The sequence below is a fragment of the Vigna unguiculata genome, chromosome 6, assembly GCF_037176805.1.
Source record: "Vigna unguiculata cultivar grain cowpea cultivar isolate G323 ecotype 2 chromosome 6, ASM3717680v1, whole genome shotgun sequence".
Classification (NCBI taxonomy): Eukaryota; Viridiplantae; Streptophyta; class Magnoliopsida; order Fabales; family Fabaceae; genus Vigna; species Vigna unguiculata.
In genome coordinates, this window is record NC_140797.1 from 49,398,175 (window position 1) to 49,419,194 (window position 21,020).

Consider the following 21,020-nt stretch of genomic DNA (forward strand, 5'->3'; position numbering starts at 1 on the left):
TAAACCTATTAAGAAAATTCACATTTAGTTAAATTAGGAAAAAAATTGTGTTTAATAGTTAAAAACACAATAATCATTATAAATCTCAATTATCAATTACAATATAGTTAAATAAAATTATATTACATTAAAAAAAAATATTTTTATCTTGAAAACATAAAAAAAAACTATTAAATAAAACATTAATTAAAATATTAATATTATAATACTGATTTGGTTAAAAGAAATATTAATATTATTCATTTTTTTCTTTTTAATTATTTTACTGTTTTCACATTCGATTATGATTTCTCCTTTATTATTATATAACATAATATTTACTATTAAAACTAAAATGTTATGATTTTAACACACAATTAAAATAAAACAGAAAATTAAATCGCGTTGCGTTGAAATTAAGAAGCCGAGTAAATAATTTGATCGAACAGTATAAATACCAGAGGGACACGGTAAAAGGTGAAAAACAGGAAAAACCCTCGTGCACTGTAATTTGTATATGTTACATGTTATAGGTTTGGAAAGACAGAGAAGGGTTCAAGAAGAAGGTCGGAGTGGAAGAAGTGGTTTCTTTGACTGACTCTGTCTTCCACAAAACACGACACAAACGAGAGCGTTGCGATCTCATTCGCTTCTCTTTGTGTCTTAATGTCCAAACCCTAACAGACGCTAATGGCTCTTAGATCTGTGTCTTTCTTTCTCATTCCCATTCTCCTCCTCGGAATTGCATCCGCTCACACTTCAACCCCCAAGAATGTTCAAACTGCTCTTCGCGCTAAGTGGTTCGGCACTCCTCTTCTTCTCGAAGCTGGGTACTTTCTTCTTGTCCCTCCGATTTCGATTTCCATTTCCATTTCGATTCTCACTGTTTTCTTTTCTTCATTCTGACCATACCAATCTTCTTGTGTACTTTCTTTTTTCTTTTTTGCATTTGCAGCGAGTTATTGTCCAAAGAGGAGCCGGGTCATTTCTGGGACTTCATTCACGCATGGCTTCATGCTGATCACAGCGACGCCCAGTCTCATTCCGCGAAAAGTTGCGTGAACAAAATTCTGCAACATTCGCGTCCTCTTTTGAGAGATCCACTGGCGTCGTTGTTTGAGTTTTCTCTTATTCTGAGATCAGCGTCCCCTTCTCTCGTGCTTTACCGCCAGCTAGCTCACGATTCTCTTTCGTCTCACAGCCACGCTGAAATTCCCAAAGTAGACGCCTTGAATCTTGGGGTAAGCCTCCAAAGCCCCGGAGGGATGTGTTGTTGGGTCGACACTGGTGACACTCTGTTTTTCGATGTTTCTGAATTGCTCCTGTGGCTTCAAACCCCTCAGAAGCAGTGAGTTCAATGCCACTGCTCGTGTTCCCTTCTGTTTTGTTTCAGTTCTTGAAGTTGTGTTCTTGAAGTTGTGTTCTTGGTTAATGTTATCTTGCTCTGATTGGGTTTTTTTTTTTTTTTTTTTTTTTATTGTCAGGGTGGGTGGTTCGATTCAGGGACCGCAACTGTTTGATTTTGATCATGTTCATTTTTATTCGAGTGTTGGGAGTCCGGTTGCTATACTTTATGGGGCACTCGGGACTGTTTGCTTTAAGGAGTTTCATACTGCTCTGGTTGGAGCTGCTGAAGAGGTTCTTTTCTCCGCTTTCTGATTACTGTGCTTAATGAATATTGTATTGCATTATGTAATTACTGTCTTGTTGCATAACAGCATTTTAGCGAAACTGGTGTTGTACAAAAGGGATGTAACATAGCTATGCATTTACCACTAAATCTACAAAAGAATAGGGAGAATTCCAATTCTGAGTGTTTAAAAAAGGGAAAATAACCATTCCTATTGTTATTTATTTTCTGTTAAGAAGACAAATTCATTGTCACGAAGCGAAGATAATTTTAACCGGTCCTGGTAACAAGAACTGTAAGGGCTTATGGTTCCGTCTTGATAAATGTTTTTATTAAGACTTCCGTTTTCTGAATTTTCAGAGTACAATCTTGTAATCTTTCTGTTCATTTCTTGTTCCTTTGCAAAATTTGATACGATGTCCACATCTTTTCAGGGAAAAGTTAACTATATATTGAGACCAGTGTTGCCAGCTGGATGTGAAACAAATTTTGGCCACTGTGGTTCGGTTGGTGCAAGCGAGTCAGTAAACTTGGGTGGTTATGGAGTGGAACTTGTTTTTAAGAATATGGAATATAAGGCCATGGACGACAGTACTATTAAAAAAGGTTGGCACTACATAAGGTTTTGAATTTTGAAAGTAGACGAAAGTTTCGTTTAGAATATAGACAATGACTTTTAGCTGCTTTATTCTCCTTTTCAATTTTTAGCTTAGTTCATAATTTTAAAAGTGTCATATTATTATAGACACTAGACAGTATTTCTTGTTTTTTATGTCTGTGTGTCATTTCGATTTTATCATTTGTAGAGCTTGGCAATATTTTTACCTAATCTCCTTTATGGAACTTCTATCTCTTCTAACTTACTTTCCTTTGCATGTAATTTTGGTTCATTTTGTAGGTTAATATGTCCTAATTCTCAACCTCTACCCCTGTTGTTCTTGCTTTGGTCTTTCAAGTTTGATAATACTGTGAAATTTCATTATTGATTTTGGGAGCAGATAATTGAAAGAAATATTTCCTAATTTTAATTAATTCAAGATCTACAAGTTATTTGGTCTTTAGCATGCACTATTCATCCAAATAAAATGATGAAGGAAATTTTCTATAATTACAGGAATGGGTTGCTTTTATAGTTCCCTTATTGATTCTATTGTGGGTTGCAGGCGTGACTTTGGAGGATCCTCGCACTGATGATCTTAGCCAAGAAGTCAGAGGATTTATATTCTCTAAAATTCTGGTTTGTAAAATGTCACCTTTATTTCTTTTTGGAGTTGACTCCCTTTAAATCGAGGTGTCATTACAGAACTGACAATAGTTAATTTAAGGTTAACATATATAATAAATTTTGAATTTAATTACAACGTCAACAGGTTATGTTGTAATCAATGGCTATTATTGCACTTTATTCTCCAAAGTGCAGTCGTTTCACTTCAGAGGAGTGGAGTCCTTTGTTTCTCTTTGTCATACACATGCGAGAAGAAAATAATATTTTTAGGCTCTATCAATTAATTCTGTTATTTCTATTAAATTAGATTACAGAGAAGTGTTTGTAGGTTCCAAATTCTATCGTGCAACATACCTATATGTCCATTATCCCGTTTCATACTTGATATATGCTTAGTTTGACCAAAATTAACCAGACAAAGTGGTTTCTAACCTCTATATACTTCTTTTATTATCATGGGATCTATTTAGTGAACCTCACTTGTGGCACAAGGCTTTTGTTGTTGTTGTTGAAAGTTTCCAAGGATAACCATTAGTACTTTAGATGTTTACATTGTAGCCTTTGCAGGATCCAGAGAAAAGAGAGAGAAAGAAATGAAGAAGTAAAAGAAGATAACACTAGATACATAACCAGAATATACAAGATGCATGACAACTGCATCACACTTGAGTTTGGAGAATAAATTGGAAAAAGGCCTTGTGCTAGTTTATTTTCATTATGAAACTATGCTGACCACCACTGTTAACTTAATAGTTGAGACTTGGGATGGCTTATCTAGAATTGATAGTTTGCCCAGACATGCTAATATGCTCTAACCATTCATGTCATGCTAGCTATTTTGATTTCAAGACATCTGTAGCTTCCTCTCAATTATTATGCTTTATTATTCCTGCTTTCTTATTCGGGGTACATAATGTTTCTATTAAATATGTCTAATATCGATGGATTGATGTACAGATTTAAAATTTTGTTGTTTGTGCATATGAATTTAACTGTTTGTGTTATGTACAGGAGCGTAAGCCCGAGTTAACGAATGAGATCATGACTTTTAGGGACTATCTATTGTCATCAACTGTATCAGATACACTTGATGTTTGGGAACTGAAAGGTATTGATGTGACCTTTTCTTTTTGTGACAATTGAAATTTATTGATAATTGATTTTCATTTTAGTTGGGTTTAATGAACTGTGCAGTAATATATATTTATTGATAACAGACCTGGGGCATCAAACTGTACAGAGAATAGTCCGTGCCTCTGACCCTCTACAGTCAATGCAGGATATCAATCAAAATTTCCCTAACATAGTTTCTTCTTTGTCTCGCATGAAAGTAAATAACCTTTTCACTTTTGTTGAATGCTTAAACATAGGTCAGTTTCCTCACAAGTAATTTTTTATTGTTCTTATGGAACTGTGATCTGCAACAGCTTGATGATTCTGTTCGAGATGAAATAATGGCAAACCAGCGGATGATCCCACCTGGCAAGTCTTTAATGGCTATCAATGGTGCTTTAGTCAATGTTGAAGATGTTGACCTTTATCTGTAATGTTTTTTTCTCCTGCTGATACCATTCATATTATAAGGCTGAGATATTATTTGTTGTTGGTATTTCATGCTTGCAACTTTGTTGTAGCCCAAGTTTACTGTTTCTCCATAATATATTCATATAAAAAATTGCTATTGCATTCGGGTGGTTCTTTTGTCGTGAAGAATAAAGCTTGCAAGTTTTAGATCTAGGTTCATTTATGTTTCACTTTATGTTTATTCTAATTGAGCCTATCTGAGTTAGCTTAGTTATCTATTGGAATTTCTCATTTTCTATGGCGGGTTATTGAGGTCAAATGCCTTTCTTTTCTGTACTTGTATATTCGTTAATCAAATAATCATTATTTCATAGTTATATTTTGGGTTCTAGGCAACTATTGGTTGTGGTTTTGTGAGCTCTGTTTAATAAACACTGATTTTTCAAAGCTGTTGAGTTTGTTGTGGGCTTGTGGTTGTGCCTATTGAATTGTGCACATTTTACATTGCTGAACCCTCCAAATTACTATTTGGCGAGAGTTCTTATCAATGCTTGTCAATCTCTAGAGTCTATATATAAATTCGTAGAGCTTCCATAGACTTGACTCAAACCAGTAAAAAATTGCCTAATATAGAAAGATATTACTGAAAACATCTATTACTGATATATATATATATATATATGCATAATACCCTTATCATTAATAATCCTGCGGTTCAACTGCATAATAAAGGAAAGTAACAACCACAAAAATAAAATGTGATATTACATTTTTACTAGATTTGATCAAACTACATAAATGACCAAATCATACACAAATTCATTGAACAAGTTCCTAATGACCCCCTACTTGACATCACCATTGTAGTTAGCATGGTAAGGTAGTTTTTGAATGTCCCTTATGAGAGCCATTGGGATGTTGTCACACTTATTCTTTGGTAAATAAAAAACGCTCCAAAACAAGGACTATTCTATGTAGTTAACGACAATGTCATAATCACTTGTTACTCTAATATTGACTAGGCAAAATCACCATCAGACACATGTTAAATATATGTAAATAGATGCTACATAAATTAGGGACCGGTGCCACAATTTTAGGAATTTGATTTATTTTAATGTATTATGGTCAATTCTATTGTACCCTAATATGTAATTTATTTTAAGTACGACTAATGTGTGAACATGCAACACACAGCAGTATGATATATTTCTTCTATAGTTTTCACATATAATAGGCCCATAGTGAAAGTATATAAAAGGAGGTATAAGTGGGCCTCAGAAATAAAAGACCTGCTCATGTGTTCACAGGTGTAAGTGGAAAAGAAAGTGAGAAAGTGAGAGGTGGGCGTAACAGAATAGACAGTTGACAAAAGGAGACTTTGGACAGAGATATGGGAATTTCCCAGGATGTCGGAGAGGTTCAGTATATGGAGAGGGGAGAAAAGGAAAAAAAGAGAGCAGAGAGGAGTTATTGACTACGTTGGGAGGAGAAATTCTTCCTCAGGAAAAGGAGTTCAAGTTGCTTTCCATTTGCCATTCTAGTTGGGAGATCTGCTGCATTCATATTGTTTCTCATTTTTTCCTGAATAATAAACTACAAAAGAAGATATTTCTTTGTTTTGAGTCACTTCTCACTGTCCTTCCTATTTTGTTCTTAATTGATTTTTGGTGCCTAACAATAAACCATTTTGACAATTATCCCAGTCATTTGATTGTAAAAGTGGACAAATGACTATTGAGAAGTGTATGCATATCAAACTGCTTTAAAATGCCTACTTGGCATATGGAGTTCATAATTAATCATGTTAAGCTTATCAACAAGCACGCATAATTGTGGTTTTCTGTAGTTTGTTTCAAGCTTACTTATATGATGTCTTAAACTTAGAAGTTAAATAAAAATTTCAAACTTTTGATATTCTATTCATTTATCTTTCTTTAGGTTGATTGACCTGGTTCATCAGGATCTGTTGTTGGCTGATCAGTTCTCAAAATTGAAGGTGAATTGCATCAAATCTTTATTTTGGCCACTTTGGTATTGGACTGATTTCTAGCTAACTTGTTTACTGACACTGTAATTAATATGGACACATGAAATTTTGTCTGCTGCATTGCTTTCTAATACTTGAACTTTGCTACTTTGTATAGTTTTGTAAATAGTATGAAAAAGAAAATATGATAGGTACCAGAGAAGAGAGATTATAAACGGCAGGCTAGTATATTATATTAATTGATATCAGGGTGTGAGACTGTATACACGAGAACATGAGAATAATGTAAATGTCTCTTCTAAGCAATTCAAGAGTGCCTAGCCTCTCCTAAACCTCAAATAATTCCAGCCTGTCTCACCCAATCCCCCTTCCAGGCTTATACACTCCCCATACGCAGACTCACATGTCCCTCCCCTCTGCTGCTAACTAGGCATTATGTTGCTAAGTGGAGTTCCTTCTTTTGTATCTCTTGGGCATGATCTGGTGCATAGCATCTCGTGTCCCACCTCATACCTTCCTTAATAATTTTGTCTTTTTGGGTATCATCAGAATACAATATGAACAATGTAGTTAATGACAATGTTCTAGTTGATAAAATTGGTTGCATATTTGTGGCCCACTATTTATCTTTAAACCTCACATGTATATTTTGTGAGAAATTGACTTAGATGCTTTGCTCTAGATTGATGTTTAGCATATATTTAGATTGTAATTGTGATCCCAGTAATTGCAGATACCTCCCAGCATTGTGCAGAAATTGCTGTCAACTTTACCTCCTTCAGAGTCCAGCATGTTTCGTGTCGATTTTCGTACTACTCAGGTACATTATCTCAACAACTTGGAAGAAGATGCCAAGTACAAAAGGTGGAGGAGCAATCTCAACGAGGTTAACTACTTGATTTTTAAAACTGGATAATATTATTAATTTCAGATTAACCCTGCTGTAAATTTTCAATGGAACATAATCTTTTCTTGTTTTTTAGATTTTGATGCCGGTCTTCCCTGGGCAGTTGCGTCACATCCGTAAAAATCTTTTCCATGCTGTTTTTGTTCTTGACCCAGCAACCATTTGTGGTCTTGAGGCAAGTTTATTTTCTAAAGCTTAACACTTTCACGTCATTCTTTGTAACTTAGAGTTTCAAAGAGAAACCTCTCATTCCGTGTTTTATTACTGGGAACTTTGCAGTCCATTGATATGATCATGTCATTGTATGAAAGTGATTTTCCTGTGAGATTTGGAGTTGTGCTGTATTCTTCAAAATACATCATGCAGTTAGAGAACCATTCTGCCAAAGAGGATCTAGATAAATTTGAGGACATATCTGATATGGTAATATCCACCTTTAATTGTTCGGAAATGTACACAACATCACAAAGCTCGTTTTTCAGGAAATTTTATTCTCAAGTTACTGATGTTTGCTGTTCCACTTTTCAGATTATACGTCTCTTCACCTATATCAAGGGGAATCACAGCACTCAATTAGCTTTTGGGTTTTTAAGCAATGTATGATTTTGTCTTCAGTGTTAGTTATCTTTTGTTTACTGTTTATTTTCAATTAAATTATTTACATACTAACATGACTGAAATCCAGAAGAGTGCATATAGTGAAAAAACTGATAGATGCAGTTATATGTTGTACATGCATACTAATCCACCAATCTTGCAATTGCCATTCTAAATTCAGACTTTTGGGTCTCCCAAGTTTCCTCATCTGATCCAAAATTTCGAATTGACACCCTTGTTATTCACATAGTTTTTTTTTGTTTCATTTTTGTAGCTGTATAATTATTTTTCTCTACGATTAGTTTGTAATAAATTTAAGGATTATAAATCTAGAGATCATGGACCTAGTGTCCGGGTATTTCACATCCTCGTAAGTGGTTTCACTCTCTCTCCATCAACATAGAAAACAATATAATCCTAATGCTTTCATACAATATATTTTTTGTCTCCAAGGTTTCAGTTTGACAAACTTTTTCTAACATGGATAAATGACATGACTGCATCTTATATATGGTTTTTTGTCAATACCTTGTTCATATTATTGAGTCATCTAGACCTAGTATGTTTGCAATTAAATTGAAAGAACATTACTGTAAATGTTTGTTTTGTAGGTTAACAAATTACTCACTGAATCAGCTGATGCTAATCTTGAGCTGCACCATGTTGAAGGGGCATTTGTTGAAACAATATTGTGAGTTTTGCTGGACTTTTCTGTTGATCACTGTGGTTCTGACATTTCTCTAATATGACGCTTCTACTACTGTTTTTGGTGACACTCCTTGTTTTTATATCTATTTGTATTATTCCCATTATTCTGTGATAGGCCAAAGGTAAAATCCCCTCCACAAGAGACATTATTAAAGCTGGAGAAGGAACCAGAGTTGAAGAAATTGTCACAAGAAAGCTCCATGCTTGCATTTAAGCTTGGTTTGTCTAAGACTGATTGTTCTCTGTTGATGAACGGACTTGTTATTGATCCAAATGAGGTGCTTTTATTTTGAGTGTTTTCCTCTACCTCATCTTATTTCAAAACTGTTTTTTTTTTTTTTGTCTTTGTACAGTTGCTGTTTTTTTGTTTCCTCTAGTAATGGCAAAATGATTCAATTCTCAAAATCTATACTGTTAGTTGTATGAATTCCGGAGCCTCCTATCCTACCTTAGTTACGGCCACTTTGAGGGTTGCATTAATTATGGGCAGGGTAATTGGTTAGTCTCAAATGACTTGATATATATATATATATATATATATATATATATATATATATATATATATATATATATATAGGTGAGGTGAAAATCTCACTTTAGAGTTAGTTTTTAGTTAGACCCCAAATCCCAAATTCTAACATTTTATTCTCCCTTCTCTCCGACTCACCACCTATAACAATTCTTTCTATGTTGCCGTCATTCTGCATAACTTTCCACCGGAACCTTTCTCCTTTGGAAAGGGGGGACATGGTATTTTAGGGTTTGGGTCAGATTCAGGTTCGTCCCTAGTCAAGCAAAGCAGCTGGGGGATACTTTATATGTAATATGTGCAAATCATCAATCGATCACATTAAGATATAGAACCTACCCTACCATTATGGGGTGAGAGCTGTTCAAACAACATAGTATATGGAGGAATTCTTATAAAAATTTGGATTATTCGAAAAAAAAAACACAATTAAGGTGACTTTTAACTTTGTAACTGATTTTTTTTTTTAAATTTTGGTGCTAACAATTAAACACTTTCATGTTACTCTATAATCTGCATCCTGCAGGATGAAGGATCCAAATATATTTTAGTAGTAGTGTGCATGATGTCTTATTTAACTTTGTGTCTACTTTGTGAGTTCGACTTTTGTTTCAAGCACTCACTTTTCACTATTAACTATAATTGATGTCAATTTGTCAATAGAGTTAATAAAATAAGTTTTTTTGCCACTTATATATTTGCAATTGCTTTTACCAGGATGCCTTACTAAATGCCTTGAATGATGAGACTCAGAGGATACAGGAGCAAGTATACTTTGGACAAATAAAAGCTCACACTGACGTGTTAGACAAGTTCCTGTCAGAAGCTGGCATTCAACGTTATAATCCTCGGGTATAGTATATTGATAATTGAAACTTATGGGAAGCTTGTATAATGATATTTCACTAACCAACATGTATTTGGTGTAGATTATTTCTGATAGTAAACCAAGGTTCATATCTTTGTCTGCATTTCTTTTTGGAGAGGAATCTATACTGAATGACATTGAGTACTTGCATTCTCCTGGAAGTAAGTGGTTGATGTGTTAGAAATCAATAAATTCATTTTTACATTCTTGTTTTTGTGTTAACATGTGGATTGTTTGTATGCAACCCAGCAATGGATGATTTGAAGCCCGTGACACATCTTCTTGCTATTGATATCACTTCAGGGATTGGGTTGCATTTACTTCATCAAGGCTTAAATTATCTGGTTAATATGGATTTGCATTTTTGTTGAACATTTCTCCTTATAGGCCTTGTCTCCTAACACATCAGGAGTTGGACTGACCCATTTAGTACTTCTAAATCTGAATTTTTTTTATTTTCTCATTGTGCAACAGAGAGAAGGGTCCAAAGATGCTCGTATAGGTCTTCTATTTAGTGGCAATTGGAGTACAAGTTCATTAAGCCTCCTTTTTGTGAAGGTTTTTGAAATCACTTCATCTTCATATAGGTTTGTCTTTTCATTGTAAAATTAGATGGCATTTAATTGGTTTATTTATTAGTATCTGTAGTTTTAGATATTTTTTTTGAAGTTGAAATCTGGTTTTATATCTATTGTGTGAATGCATGGGTTTTATGCAGTCATAAGAACAATGTGTTAGACTTCTTGGATCAGTTATGCTTATTCTATCAGCAAAAGTACTTCCTTGCACCAGTTGTGGAAGTTGAAGGCACTCAAACATTTATTGATAAGGTCTGTGAGCTTGCTGAGGCCAATGGGTTACCATCTGAGGGTTATAAATCTGCCCTCCTAAAATTTTCTGCTGATGAAGTAAGAAGGCATTTGAACAAGGTACTTCTGGTTGCTTTCCCATATAAAAAATCACATTTTGGTACTCTGACCCATCCATGCTTATGTCACATCTTACATTCACATATATTCATTTGATTTTAGTACCTCTCAGAGATTGTTTTATGTTTTTCTTTCTCCCCTTCATCTGTTTTTCCACTTTTCTAGAGTCCATATCAGCCTTTTGCAGGTTATTTTTCTTTGGTAACCATAAAATCCTTTAATAAAGCTTCTTGCTGTCAGGTGGGAATTTTCTTGCACAGGCTACTTGGATCTGAATCTGATTTTAATGCAGTCTTTACTAATGGAAGGGTAAGATTGTCTTGGTCTCTGATTATTTCATAGAGTACTCAGTTTCTATGGTTTCTGTCCATGATATTTGAGTTTGTGTTATAGGTAACTTACCCTATCGATGAAAGCACATTTTTGAGTGCTGATCTGCTTCTTCTTGAATCAATAGAGTTTAAGCAGAGGACAAAGCACATTTTGGAAATCATTGAAGAAGTAAAATGGCAGCATGTTGACCCTGACATGCTGACAAGGTTTCTTGATCTTTTTACTATCTATTTTGGATCTGTTTTCTATGGTTTTTGCTTGGTGTTGCATTTATCATCCTCCCATCACAAGCTTTCATTTTAAATTTTGTCTGGTATGGAAGAAAGTGAGTGTTTCTTTAGTATATGGCTATGTGGATTACATTACTCCAATTATTTTCTCTATATAAATAATCATACCCCAATTCTAATCACATAAAGGTTATCCGGATCACCATTCCGAGTGCCATATGTTTTTTATTGTTCAGAAGAAACAAAAGGATATTATATAACAATAATAATAATTATAATAATAATAGTGGTATCAGAGGTACCTAAAAGTGTTGCTTTCATATCTCTAAAAAAGTAGATAAACAATAAATATCTAGTTATAGTGTATTTATATGCAATGCAGTGACATATAAGTAAAACTATAATCACTTCCACATAAAACATCTCTACCACCTATATATATTGATAAGTACATCTGACTAAATATGGGGACCATATGTACATTTCACTTATGTGGTCTTCTGAGCTATATACCTCAGTTGGATGTTTCATACCTGAAACTAAAGTTTGTTCATATACTAAGATTTTGTTCAATTGTTCATGAAGCATTTATTATTACATCGTTTTCTTTTTCACTCATGATGGAAAGTTTGGAAATATTATTTATCCAATCTTTATGTGTTCAGAAAATAACAATTCTTTAATCTTTCCTTGTATAATTTTGTAGCAAATTCATTAGTGATATTCTCATGGCTGTATCCTCCTCAATGGCTACAAGGGAGCGAAGTTCTGAAAGTGCCCGTTTTGAGATCTTGAATGACAAACATAGGTAATTTTGTTAGTTACGATATGCCCAATTTAGATAGAATTATGAGTAGAATATTAAAGGTATGCAGTTCTGCTTGAATTTATGATTTTTTAAGGTTTATTCGTGTCTAGATTGCTGACTTAAATTTAAACTGTATAATTATACAATTTTGATAGTTTAATATCGTTGTTTTGTGCAGTGCTATCATTCTACACAATGAAAATTCTAGCATTCACATTGATGCTTGTCTCGATCCTTTAAGTCCAACCAGTCAGAAGTTGTCTGGAATTCTAAGAGTTTTGTGGAAATACATTCAACCCAGCATGAGGATTGTTCTGAATCCATTGGTTTGTTGATATCACTAGTTCTATATCCACTTATATTTTTTAAACATTTTGGTTTTCTGTTCTGCTGCTTATTCCTTCTTCAATTGTTTTCTTAAGCCTTTTGAATAAAAATAATATAGAAAGAAAAAGAATGGTAATTGTTTGTCTCTTTCTTTCATCTGGAATTTGAGCATGCAAAAGCAAGTATTATTGGTCTGGTTAGTAAGCTGAAACCCCCTTAAATCTGGTTTTACTAAGGTCCAAGGCCATCTATTATTATATTTTATGTCTGACCTTTACGGTTGGCCTTTTGCATTTCTACTTCTGTCCAAACTGGTAATACAATTTTTGCTTACTCCTTTATGCATTTCTGTCCGTATAAACTTGCAAAAATAGCTAATGTATTCTACATTGGAAATTTGCTACCTCGTAACTGTAACCTATTTTATTATATGAAATTTGGAAATACTGTTAGATATTGTTCGATATTATTAAGATATTGTTAATCACAATATTAAACAATATCTTCTATTTACTCTATTTATTTTCAATTACTCTTTTTAATTGTACCTCTCTCTACTATAAATAGATTACCCTATGTGTGGTTTATACACAAGGGAGATTAATCCCAAACCCTATTTTCTTTATCCTCAACAAATACAATTTGAATTAAGAGTATAATATTTTGCCTTTATTCCAATCATGGAGATAATACTATATACATTCCCTTTGAAGACTTTACAGTTGTAGTTGTAGTGTCTTAGAAAGTGAGTTTAGCCTAAACTTAACCTTAAGAGAGTGGTTTGTAAGGGAGGATTGAACGCACTTTCGTATTATAGTGACACTATCTTTAATTAATGTGGAACTTCAGGTTTTTCCTAATACACCCCTCACATCAAATACTATTGGGGCTTTATACGTGTATAACATGGTGAGTTTTAATGGATCTATGATAGGCTCATATACCATCTTAGAATGTGATTTAGGTCTACCTCAAGATGATAAAGGTAAGTCTCCACTTATATGTTGTATTTTGACACTATCTGAACTTGATGTGAGAGTTGAGTTGTTCTCAATATAGTTGAAACTTATTTGTCTCATGAAACAATTGTATTCCTTTAAGGAGTACAAGTATCATAAACCGCTTGTCGTTGCTCTACATTTGTCTTATATTGATCCTTTGACAGATTTATAATAAAAAATGCCTCATTTGTACAGTTAGCTATATTTTCTTAGTTTGCTGGCCACATAATGCACTGATTTTGATGCCTTTTTTCATTTCATTTCAGAGTTCGCTTGCTGATCTTCCTCTGAAGAACTATTACAGATACGTAGTACCGTCAATGGTATATATTGCACTTACGGTTGTAGTTAATTCCAGATTAGATTCGAGGTTTGGGTTCTTAGGTTTTATCACTTTTGCAGGATGATTTTAGCAGTGCTGACTCTTCAATCAATGGCCCAAAAGCATTTTTTGCTAACATGCCATTGTCTAAGACACTCACCATGAATCTTGATGTTCCAGAACCTTGGCTTGTTGAGCCTGTTATTGCTGTGTATGTATTTTCTTTAACATTCATTGGATATTAAATCATTCCCGAGCCTTCACTTAACAGCTAAACAATTTAGGAGAGTTGGTCATGTACATTATCACCTATAAGATTGAGGTAGTTGGTAGTGGCTCATGAATTACTTCATATGTACAAGACTGTATGCTAATTTACTGATTTCTTGATTCTCCTTTTTTTTCTATTCATTGTGTGGAAGTAGGGAAAGATAAAGGACAGATTTGGAGTAAATCACATTCACCTCCCTCTTTTTTAAATTTTATTTCACCTTTATTCTCTGCTTTAATGACGTTAAACTATTCTAGACATGTTTGATGGCATACTTTACCTGAAAAGACCCTTATCCTCAATAGTATAGAAGCATGTGATTAATTTGAATAAACACTTATCTTGTACTTTAAAATGCTGTATAATGCAAAGAAGAATAAATGCATGCCTCTGCATCTAAAGATCCTAAATTTTAGTTGGTTCATAGTTGACTTAAGCTATGATATTTGTTGAAAGGATAAATGACAAAACAGGTCTGGGAGGATGGTACCACTGGTACCATATTAAGGGGAGAGAAATCGAAAAGGAATATAATGAATTCCGTGTACTGGGTGTACACAAGTATTCTTTCTTATAATAAAGAAGAGATAATAATAATAATAATAATAATAATGAATGAAATCAATATCTAATAATGAGAAATATTTAGTAAGATTTATCCCTACCAAATCATATCATATCTTATTTGATGTAATCAAATCATATTTCTGACATAGTCAACTCATATCTCTTAACACCACTTTTGTGAAATTGAACTTTCTTTATGGTTTGTCGTGCTGCAGTCATGACCTGGATAACATTCTGCTTGAGAACCTTGGTGACACAAGAACATTGCAAGCAGTTTTTGAGCTTGAAGCTCTTGTCCTCACAGGTAAGTTGCATTTTGTTTATTTAAATGCATAGAATGGTAATTATTTTTTTTTATATATAATCATAATAAAGCATTAGTTGTTAAGTAGTACATTCTAAGAATCCATTGTTGTTCTTTTCAATTGTTCATATATTAGGTCATTGCTCTGAGAAAGATCATGATCCTCCTCGAGGTCTTCAGCTTATTCTTGGGACCAAAACTACACCCCATTTATTTGATACCATTGTGATGGCTAATCTTGGATATTGGCAAATGAAAGTCTCTCCTGGGGTTTGGTTCTTGCAGCTTGCTCCTGGTAGAAGCTCTGAGCTCTATGTTTTAAAGGAAGGTGCTGATGGAATTGAGAATAAACAGTCATCGAAACTCATCACAATTAATGATTTGCGGGGTAAAGTAGTTCATATGGATGTAGTGAAAAGAAAGGGCAGGGAAGATGAGAAGTTGCTGGTTTCTGATGAAGATGACGAGGATCTGCAAGAAACGAAGAAAGTGAGTGCTTGCATTTAAAATCTGTTATTTGGAAGTTATTTTTGGGTCAGTAAAAGAAGAAAACGTTATCCTTTAAATGAAAAAGCAAGTTCAAATCCTCACATATTTATTCTTTTTTTTTTTTTGCAGGGAAGTGGCTGGAATTCTAATTTATTGAAATGGGCCTCTGGTTTAATTAGTAGTAATGAACAACCTAAAATTACTGAAACCAATGATGCAACAGTAAGTTCTTTTTACCTGTTTACTCTCATCCTGTCCCTTTTGAACAGATTTGTTTACTCTTATTTGGTTTCCTTCAAAGTATCATTTAGAAATTCTCAAGAACACATGTTACAACAAACCTAGTAATGTGTTATAAAAATTTGATCTGATTTGTGTTGTATTTATGCTTCAATACTTTTCTAGTTATTACAAATACTTTATTTTAAGTCTGAAGTTTGTACATTTAAATTTGGATAGATCGTATCAAATTAATAATTAGTTTATTTTTATAATTTATTCCTTAATTTCAAAAGTCTTATTTCTTTAATTTATTCCTATATAGAATAAGAAAATATCGAAATTCTTGATAAATATGTTAATGTTTGTTTATTTTGGGTCATCCCTTACATGTTTTTTGGATGTCCCCATCCCGTGACTCTAACTAGCCTTGCTAATGTGTCCAACCAATTGCATATATCATCAACATACATTGTAAATTTTGAAGTATTTTTAACTTCAGATTGATTGCCTTCCCTTCTACACTTTCGGCTTCTACTTACTCCATTATTCCCAGAGTTTGACTGACCATTTTGCATAATAGGAGAAAGTAAAGGGTGGACGTCGTGGAAAAACTATTAACATCTTTTCAATTGCTTCTGGACACCTGTAAGTGGTTCTCTTATATTAACTTGATATTATAATTTGCTTTTAATTGTGGATGAAAAAGCACCTGTTGATTCCGTTTCAGTTTTCTTTGAATTTTGAAAATTAAGAAATGTTTTCACTGATCCAAAACCTCTTAGGTGTATTGATGGAATTGTCACGGGTATCTGGCTTGCCAAAATTTATCATGGCATCCATTTAATGTGATAAAACTTTGCCTGTTTTCTGCTCCTTCATGAGATTTTTCTACCCCATCTCCCTGTCTTACAGACATGGGTGGTATTTAGAAGAGTTCGTGGGAAGTTTGTCTGATCGTATGAAAATTACTTATAACTCCCATAAACCCTTTTTATCTTATTCCAATAAATTTCATGTTCAAATTCCTCATGTGTTAAAAGCTTATTGAGTAAGTGCTTAATTTATATGCTTAAATGCACCCTTAGAAACTCTGCTAAGGAGGGTCTATGCCGAGAAGAATGAGCACCCGATGGTGTAAATTAGAGCCTTAAGTTGATATTAGTTAATAATGGTCATAATAGAATCAATGTAGGCAGTGTAGTTATGGCTGTTTGGTGACTTGATAGAGGTAGTAATCATAAGACATTTTGGGAAGGAGTTAGGATGATGGTTATATTCAGACACTTTCAATACAGGATTTTGGACCTATATAATTTTTAAAATAATGAAAACACAACCAGTATTGATGGATTTACCTGATTGAAAATGAGCAAACAAGAAAACACTTCTACATGGATATTACACCACATTTTTTTTGTCCTTTCTCTACGTGGATAGAGGCATTTATCACCTAGTGGATCAAGATTACTGTTGTGGATATAGTTATTTCGTTTCTATCATCACAAATGCAATCTTCACTTTTTTTTTATGTTCATGTATTTTGCCAGATATGAACGCTTTCTAAAGATTATGATTCTAAGTGTTCTAAAGAATACACATCGCCCAGTAAAATTCTGGTTCATAAAGAACTACCTGTCTCCTCCTTTTAAGGTTATAAATTTATCCAATGTTTTCATTATTTGTATATAGGAGCTTTAAAATGCAATTAATGAGTTTGCTTCTTAAACTATTTTGCTTATGTCTTAACAAACAGGATCTGATTCCTCGCATGGCTCAAGAGTATGGTTTTGAATGTGAACTAATCACTTACAAATGGCCTACATGGTTGCATAAGCAGAAAGAGAAACAGCGAATAATTTGGGCATATAAAATTTTGTTCTTGGATGTCATTTTTCCCCTTTCCTTAGAGAAGGTATCACGACTTTCTTCTTCAACATCAAATCCTCCAGTTTTGTTTTGTTGTCTTCTGCAATCTTAGTGTCTTGGTGTTACATGCACCACACAATGTCTTTTGCAGGTCATTTTTGTGGATGCTGATCAGGTTGTTAGGACTGACATGGGAGAACTTTATGACATGGACATAAAAGGAAAACCTCTGGCATATACTCCATTTTGCGATAACAATAAGGAAATGGATGGATATCGGTTTTGGAGACAAGTAAATACCTTTGTTGAATTTCAATCTCTTTGATATTATTTGTATTTCTAGTCATTGTACATGAATTCTTGGGTTAGATGCGGCATAAGATGCTAACTTCTATGTTGACCTTGTGGTATAGGGTTTCTGGAAGGATCATTTGAGGGGGAAACCATACCATATTAGGTTGGTGTACATCTTGAATCTTTTATGAATAAAGTTGGAGTTTTTTAAGTTCTCTGATTGTTGCTTCCATTGTTTTTTTTCAGTGCTTTATATGTTGTTGATTTGAAGAAGTTCCGAGAGACTGCAGCTGGGGATAATCTTAGAGTTTTCTATGAAACCCTTAGCAAGGATCCAAATAGTCTTGCCAACTTGGATCAGGTTAGAGGTTTGAGTCAGTACAGTAGCTCTTGTTTATTATTTGGTTATGAAAAAGTCACTTGAACTTACAACATGAAGTATGATCGAATGGTTTGTATAATTCCAACATATAAATGACTCGACATGTGAGAATTTCAGTTCATGGTAAATGACTGCTTTTCTATATTGGAAAATATTGATTATGCTTAAAACTGAAACTTTGTAAGATTGAAGGCATTGAGGTTCAATCCCTAACCCAATTAGTCGTTATAGCTCTAGTACCACGCTGTAAAAGAAACCTAACCTAAAACTGTTAGCTGTTAAGGGTCTTGTAATAACGATTTAACTTAAATGTAGATGCTAATGCCTTTTCCATTTTATAACTTGTTCTTTTTGGAATGTCAGCATGCTGTACCTTTTTGTGAATTTTAAGAAAACCGTTATAGCTTCTATCTTTGTCTTTACCTGTAAATAAAGTTTTGACCCCTTATTTACTGTGATGAAGTTATAGATTTTCTTTTATGTGGTTTTATGCTCTTTTATTGATATGACACGTTTTAATTTACTTCCAATATTGAACCTATTACCCTTAGTGTGTTTTAATTTTTTGAGTGACCTTTGCTGAAATTTGTACTCTTCTGGTTCAGGATCTTCCTAATTATGCTCAGCATGTTGTACCCATTTTCTCTCTGCCACAAGAATGGCTTTGGTGTGAGTCATGGTGTGGAAATGCTACAAAATCAAGGGCGAAAACAATTGATCTGTGCAACAATCCCATGACAAAAGAACCCAAACTGAAGGTGAAAATACTGTGTTCTTGTAAATTCACAGCACAGATCCTTGATTTTAACATTTTTAACTTACCTCCACTTTAACTTTTAGGGTGCAAGACGAATAGTATCCGAGTGGCCGGACCTTGATTCGGAGGCGAGTAAATTCACTGCAAAAATCTTAGGTGATGATCTGGAACCGTTTCCATCCCCTGATCAATCAAAGGATTTGATTAGTGAAGAAGCATTGGAGGTGGACATGGAATCCAAAGCCGAGTTGTGAACATGACAGAGACATTTGAGGGAGTCAAAGTTTCAGAAAAAAAATGTGATTTTTGGCTCCCGTATGGTATATCTTTCGTGCCCAACTGATATATTTCCATTCCACCAAACACAGTTAACAACAGTGGAATGCAACGAAGATTTGCCTTCTCTGTTGACCAGTTTTAGGATCAGAAAGAAAATTTTGATTCGAGAAATGTTAGGGATTTTAATTTTGTCGTAAATGCATTATTTAACGCGGTAACCAATCCCCTTCTCCCTTTTCTTTTGTTCTCTTCAAGAATAAAGTTTTTCAATACAGGGGATCCTGGGTTTAGCAATTGATGTAAGACAGTAATAGTACATGGACCTTACTTCCTGTATCCTATAATTTCTTTTTCAAAATGACTAATTTTATTCTGTAAACTTTTCAGAACGAAATGTTTTCCATTTTTCTGTAAACCTTGAGCAGAGATGAAATGGCGCCTCTTTTTATTCGGTAATTCACTTACAGATATTGCTATGTCAGTTGCTGAATTGTGTAAGATTAAAAAGTAGTATTTGGTTAACTTTTTTTCGCTGTTATCAGATAGAGACAAAAGGAGATTTTTGTTCATTTTAGTGCAATGATGTTAAACTGTGACATTCGATCAAATTACAAATGATTTTTTATGGCAGTTGCATATTTCGTCATGAATGAGGGTTATTGCAAACTGTCTATCTGATAATAATATTACCATCTTGAGTTCTTCTATGAGTCGTAGAATGATTGTTCTTTGGGGGGACAAAATAAAGCATTTTCAGACTTTTCTTTTTCATTTGTGAGCATGGGTCTGACACTAATCCCTTATGCTAGCATGTTCTACAGAAAGTGAGAGGGAGTGACATGGATCCAACTGAACAATAAGATTAGGTGACATGGATCCAACAAATAAAATGAGATCAATCGAAGAATGTTTGTGACTTTGCATTTTAGTTATAGATAATCTCTCAACGTTATCACGCTCCGAATGACAAGAGAGAAAAGATAGGAATGTGCTACCCATTGACATAATCTGGAGGATTCTAACCTATTTTTAAGAGGCCTTTTAATGCTTAGTGAGGTAACTAAGAGTAATTTTATTTTAGTCATTACAAAATATTTATTCAGTCTAAAAAATGTGACTTTCAAAATAGGCATGTGCACTAGCAAAATCATTTCCAAAAGTACATAAATTTTCTTGATCCTTTCTATTCTGACCAATTGATTTGATGCTTTTTAATGGAATAACTAAGCTTTCAAAATTAATAGCTATTCAACTCAACTAGATGGCTGAAAAAATTACAAATTTCAAGTTTTAGAAGTTAAATTAATAAATTTTATTTTATAACAAACAAAGCTAATAAAAAAGTTGTGCGTTGCAGGAGTTAATATAAAATTTTATTCTTTGATTAAGTTACTCATTTGGTTAAATCTAACTAACAATTTTAATTTTTAATTTTTTGTATATTTTACTATCAGGTTTTCAATTTTCACCCATTTTATCATTCAGCCCCTTATTTTAAATATTTTACCATGTATTAAAAACACCATTGATTTACGATAATTAGTAATAAAATCACATTTTAAGGAACACTTCTCACCCAATCTTTTTATTGGGTACCATTAACAAAAATTTTACAAATTCTTGGAAGTAATAAAAAAATATTCAAACCTTAGAAAATAAAAAGTATGTATTATGGAGTAGCA

The 21,020-nt window shown here is 33.6% G+C and overlaps 1 protein-coding gene across 1 annotated transcript; it reads left to right on the plus strand.

Annotated features, from left to right (window-relative positions):
• The first annotated feature begins 515 nt into the window (after window positions 1-515).
• EBS1 (EMS-MUTAGENIZED BRI1 SUPPRESSOR 1) lies at window positions 516-19,794 on the plus strand. The gene is made up of 37 exons (XM_028075707.2): window positions 516-809; window positions 935-1,327; window positions 1,464-1,617; window positions 2,044-2,215; window positions 2,773-2,846; window positions 3,846-3,942; window positions 4,052-4,164; window positions 4,262-4,377; window positions 6,300-6,357; window positions 7,082-7,234; window positions 7,332-7,430; window positions 7,535-7,678; window positions 7,784-7,852; window positions 8,464-8,543; window positions 8,676-8,838; window positions 9,807-9,941; window positions 10,019-10,118; window positions 10,207-10,301; window positions 10,432-10,544; window positions 10,676-10,886; window positions 11,127-11,195; window positions 11,280-11,425; window positions 12,156-12,257; window positions 12,436-12,583; window positions 13,852-13,908; window positions 13,988-14,118; window positions 14,961-15,049; window positions 15,186-15,538; window positions 15,668-15,760; window positions 16,341-16,405; window positions 17,308-17,410; window positions 17,514-17,672; window positions 17,778-17,918; window positions 18,040-18,083; window positions 18,167-18,281; window positions 18,908-19,060; window positions 19,143-19,794. Exons 1-37 carry the CDS (start codon window positions 670-672, stop codon window positions 19,311-19,313), a joined length of 4,818 nt encoding a protein of 1,605 aa, XP_027931508.2. The 5' UTR covers window positions 516-669; the 3' UTR covers window positions 19,314-19,794.
• Window positions 19,795-21,020: the final 1,226 nt, after the last annotated feature.

Coding starts and splice junctions, on each gene's coding strand:
- EBS1 (XM_028075707.2), top strand. CDS start 670: ATGGCTCTTAGATCTGTGTCTTTCTTTCTCATTCCCATTCTCCTCCTC. Junction 7,431..7,534: donor CAACCATTTGTGGTCTTGAG/GCAAGTTTATTT, acceptor GGAACTTTGCAG/TCCATTGATATGATCATGTC. Junction 10,887..11,126: donor TAAGAAGGCATTTGAACAAG/GTACTTCTGGTT, acceptor TCTTGCTGTCAG/GTGGGAATTTTCTTGCACAG.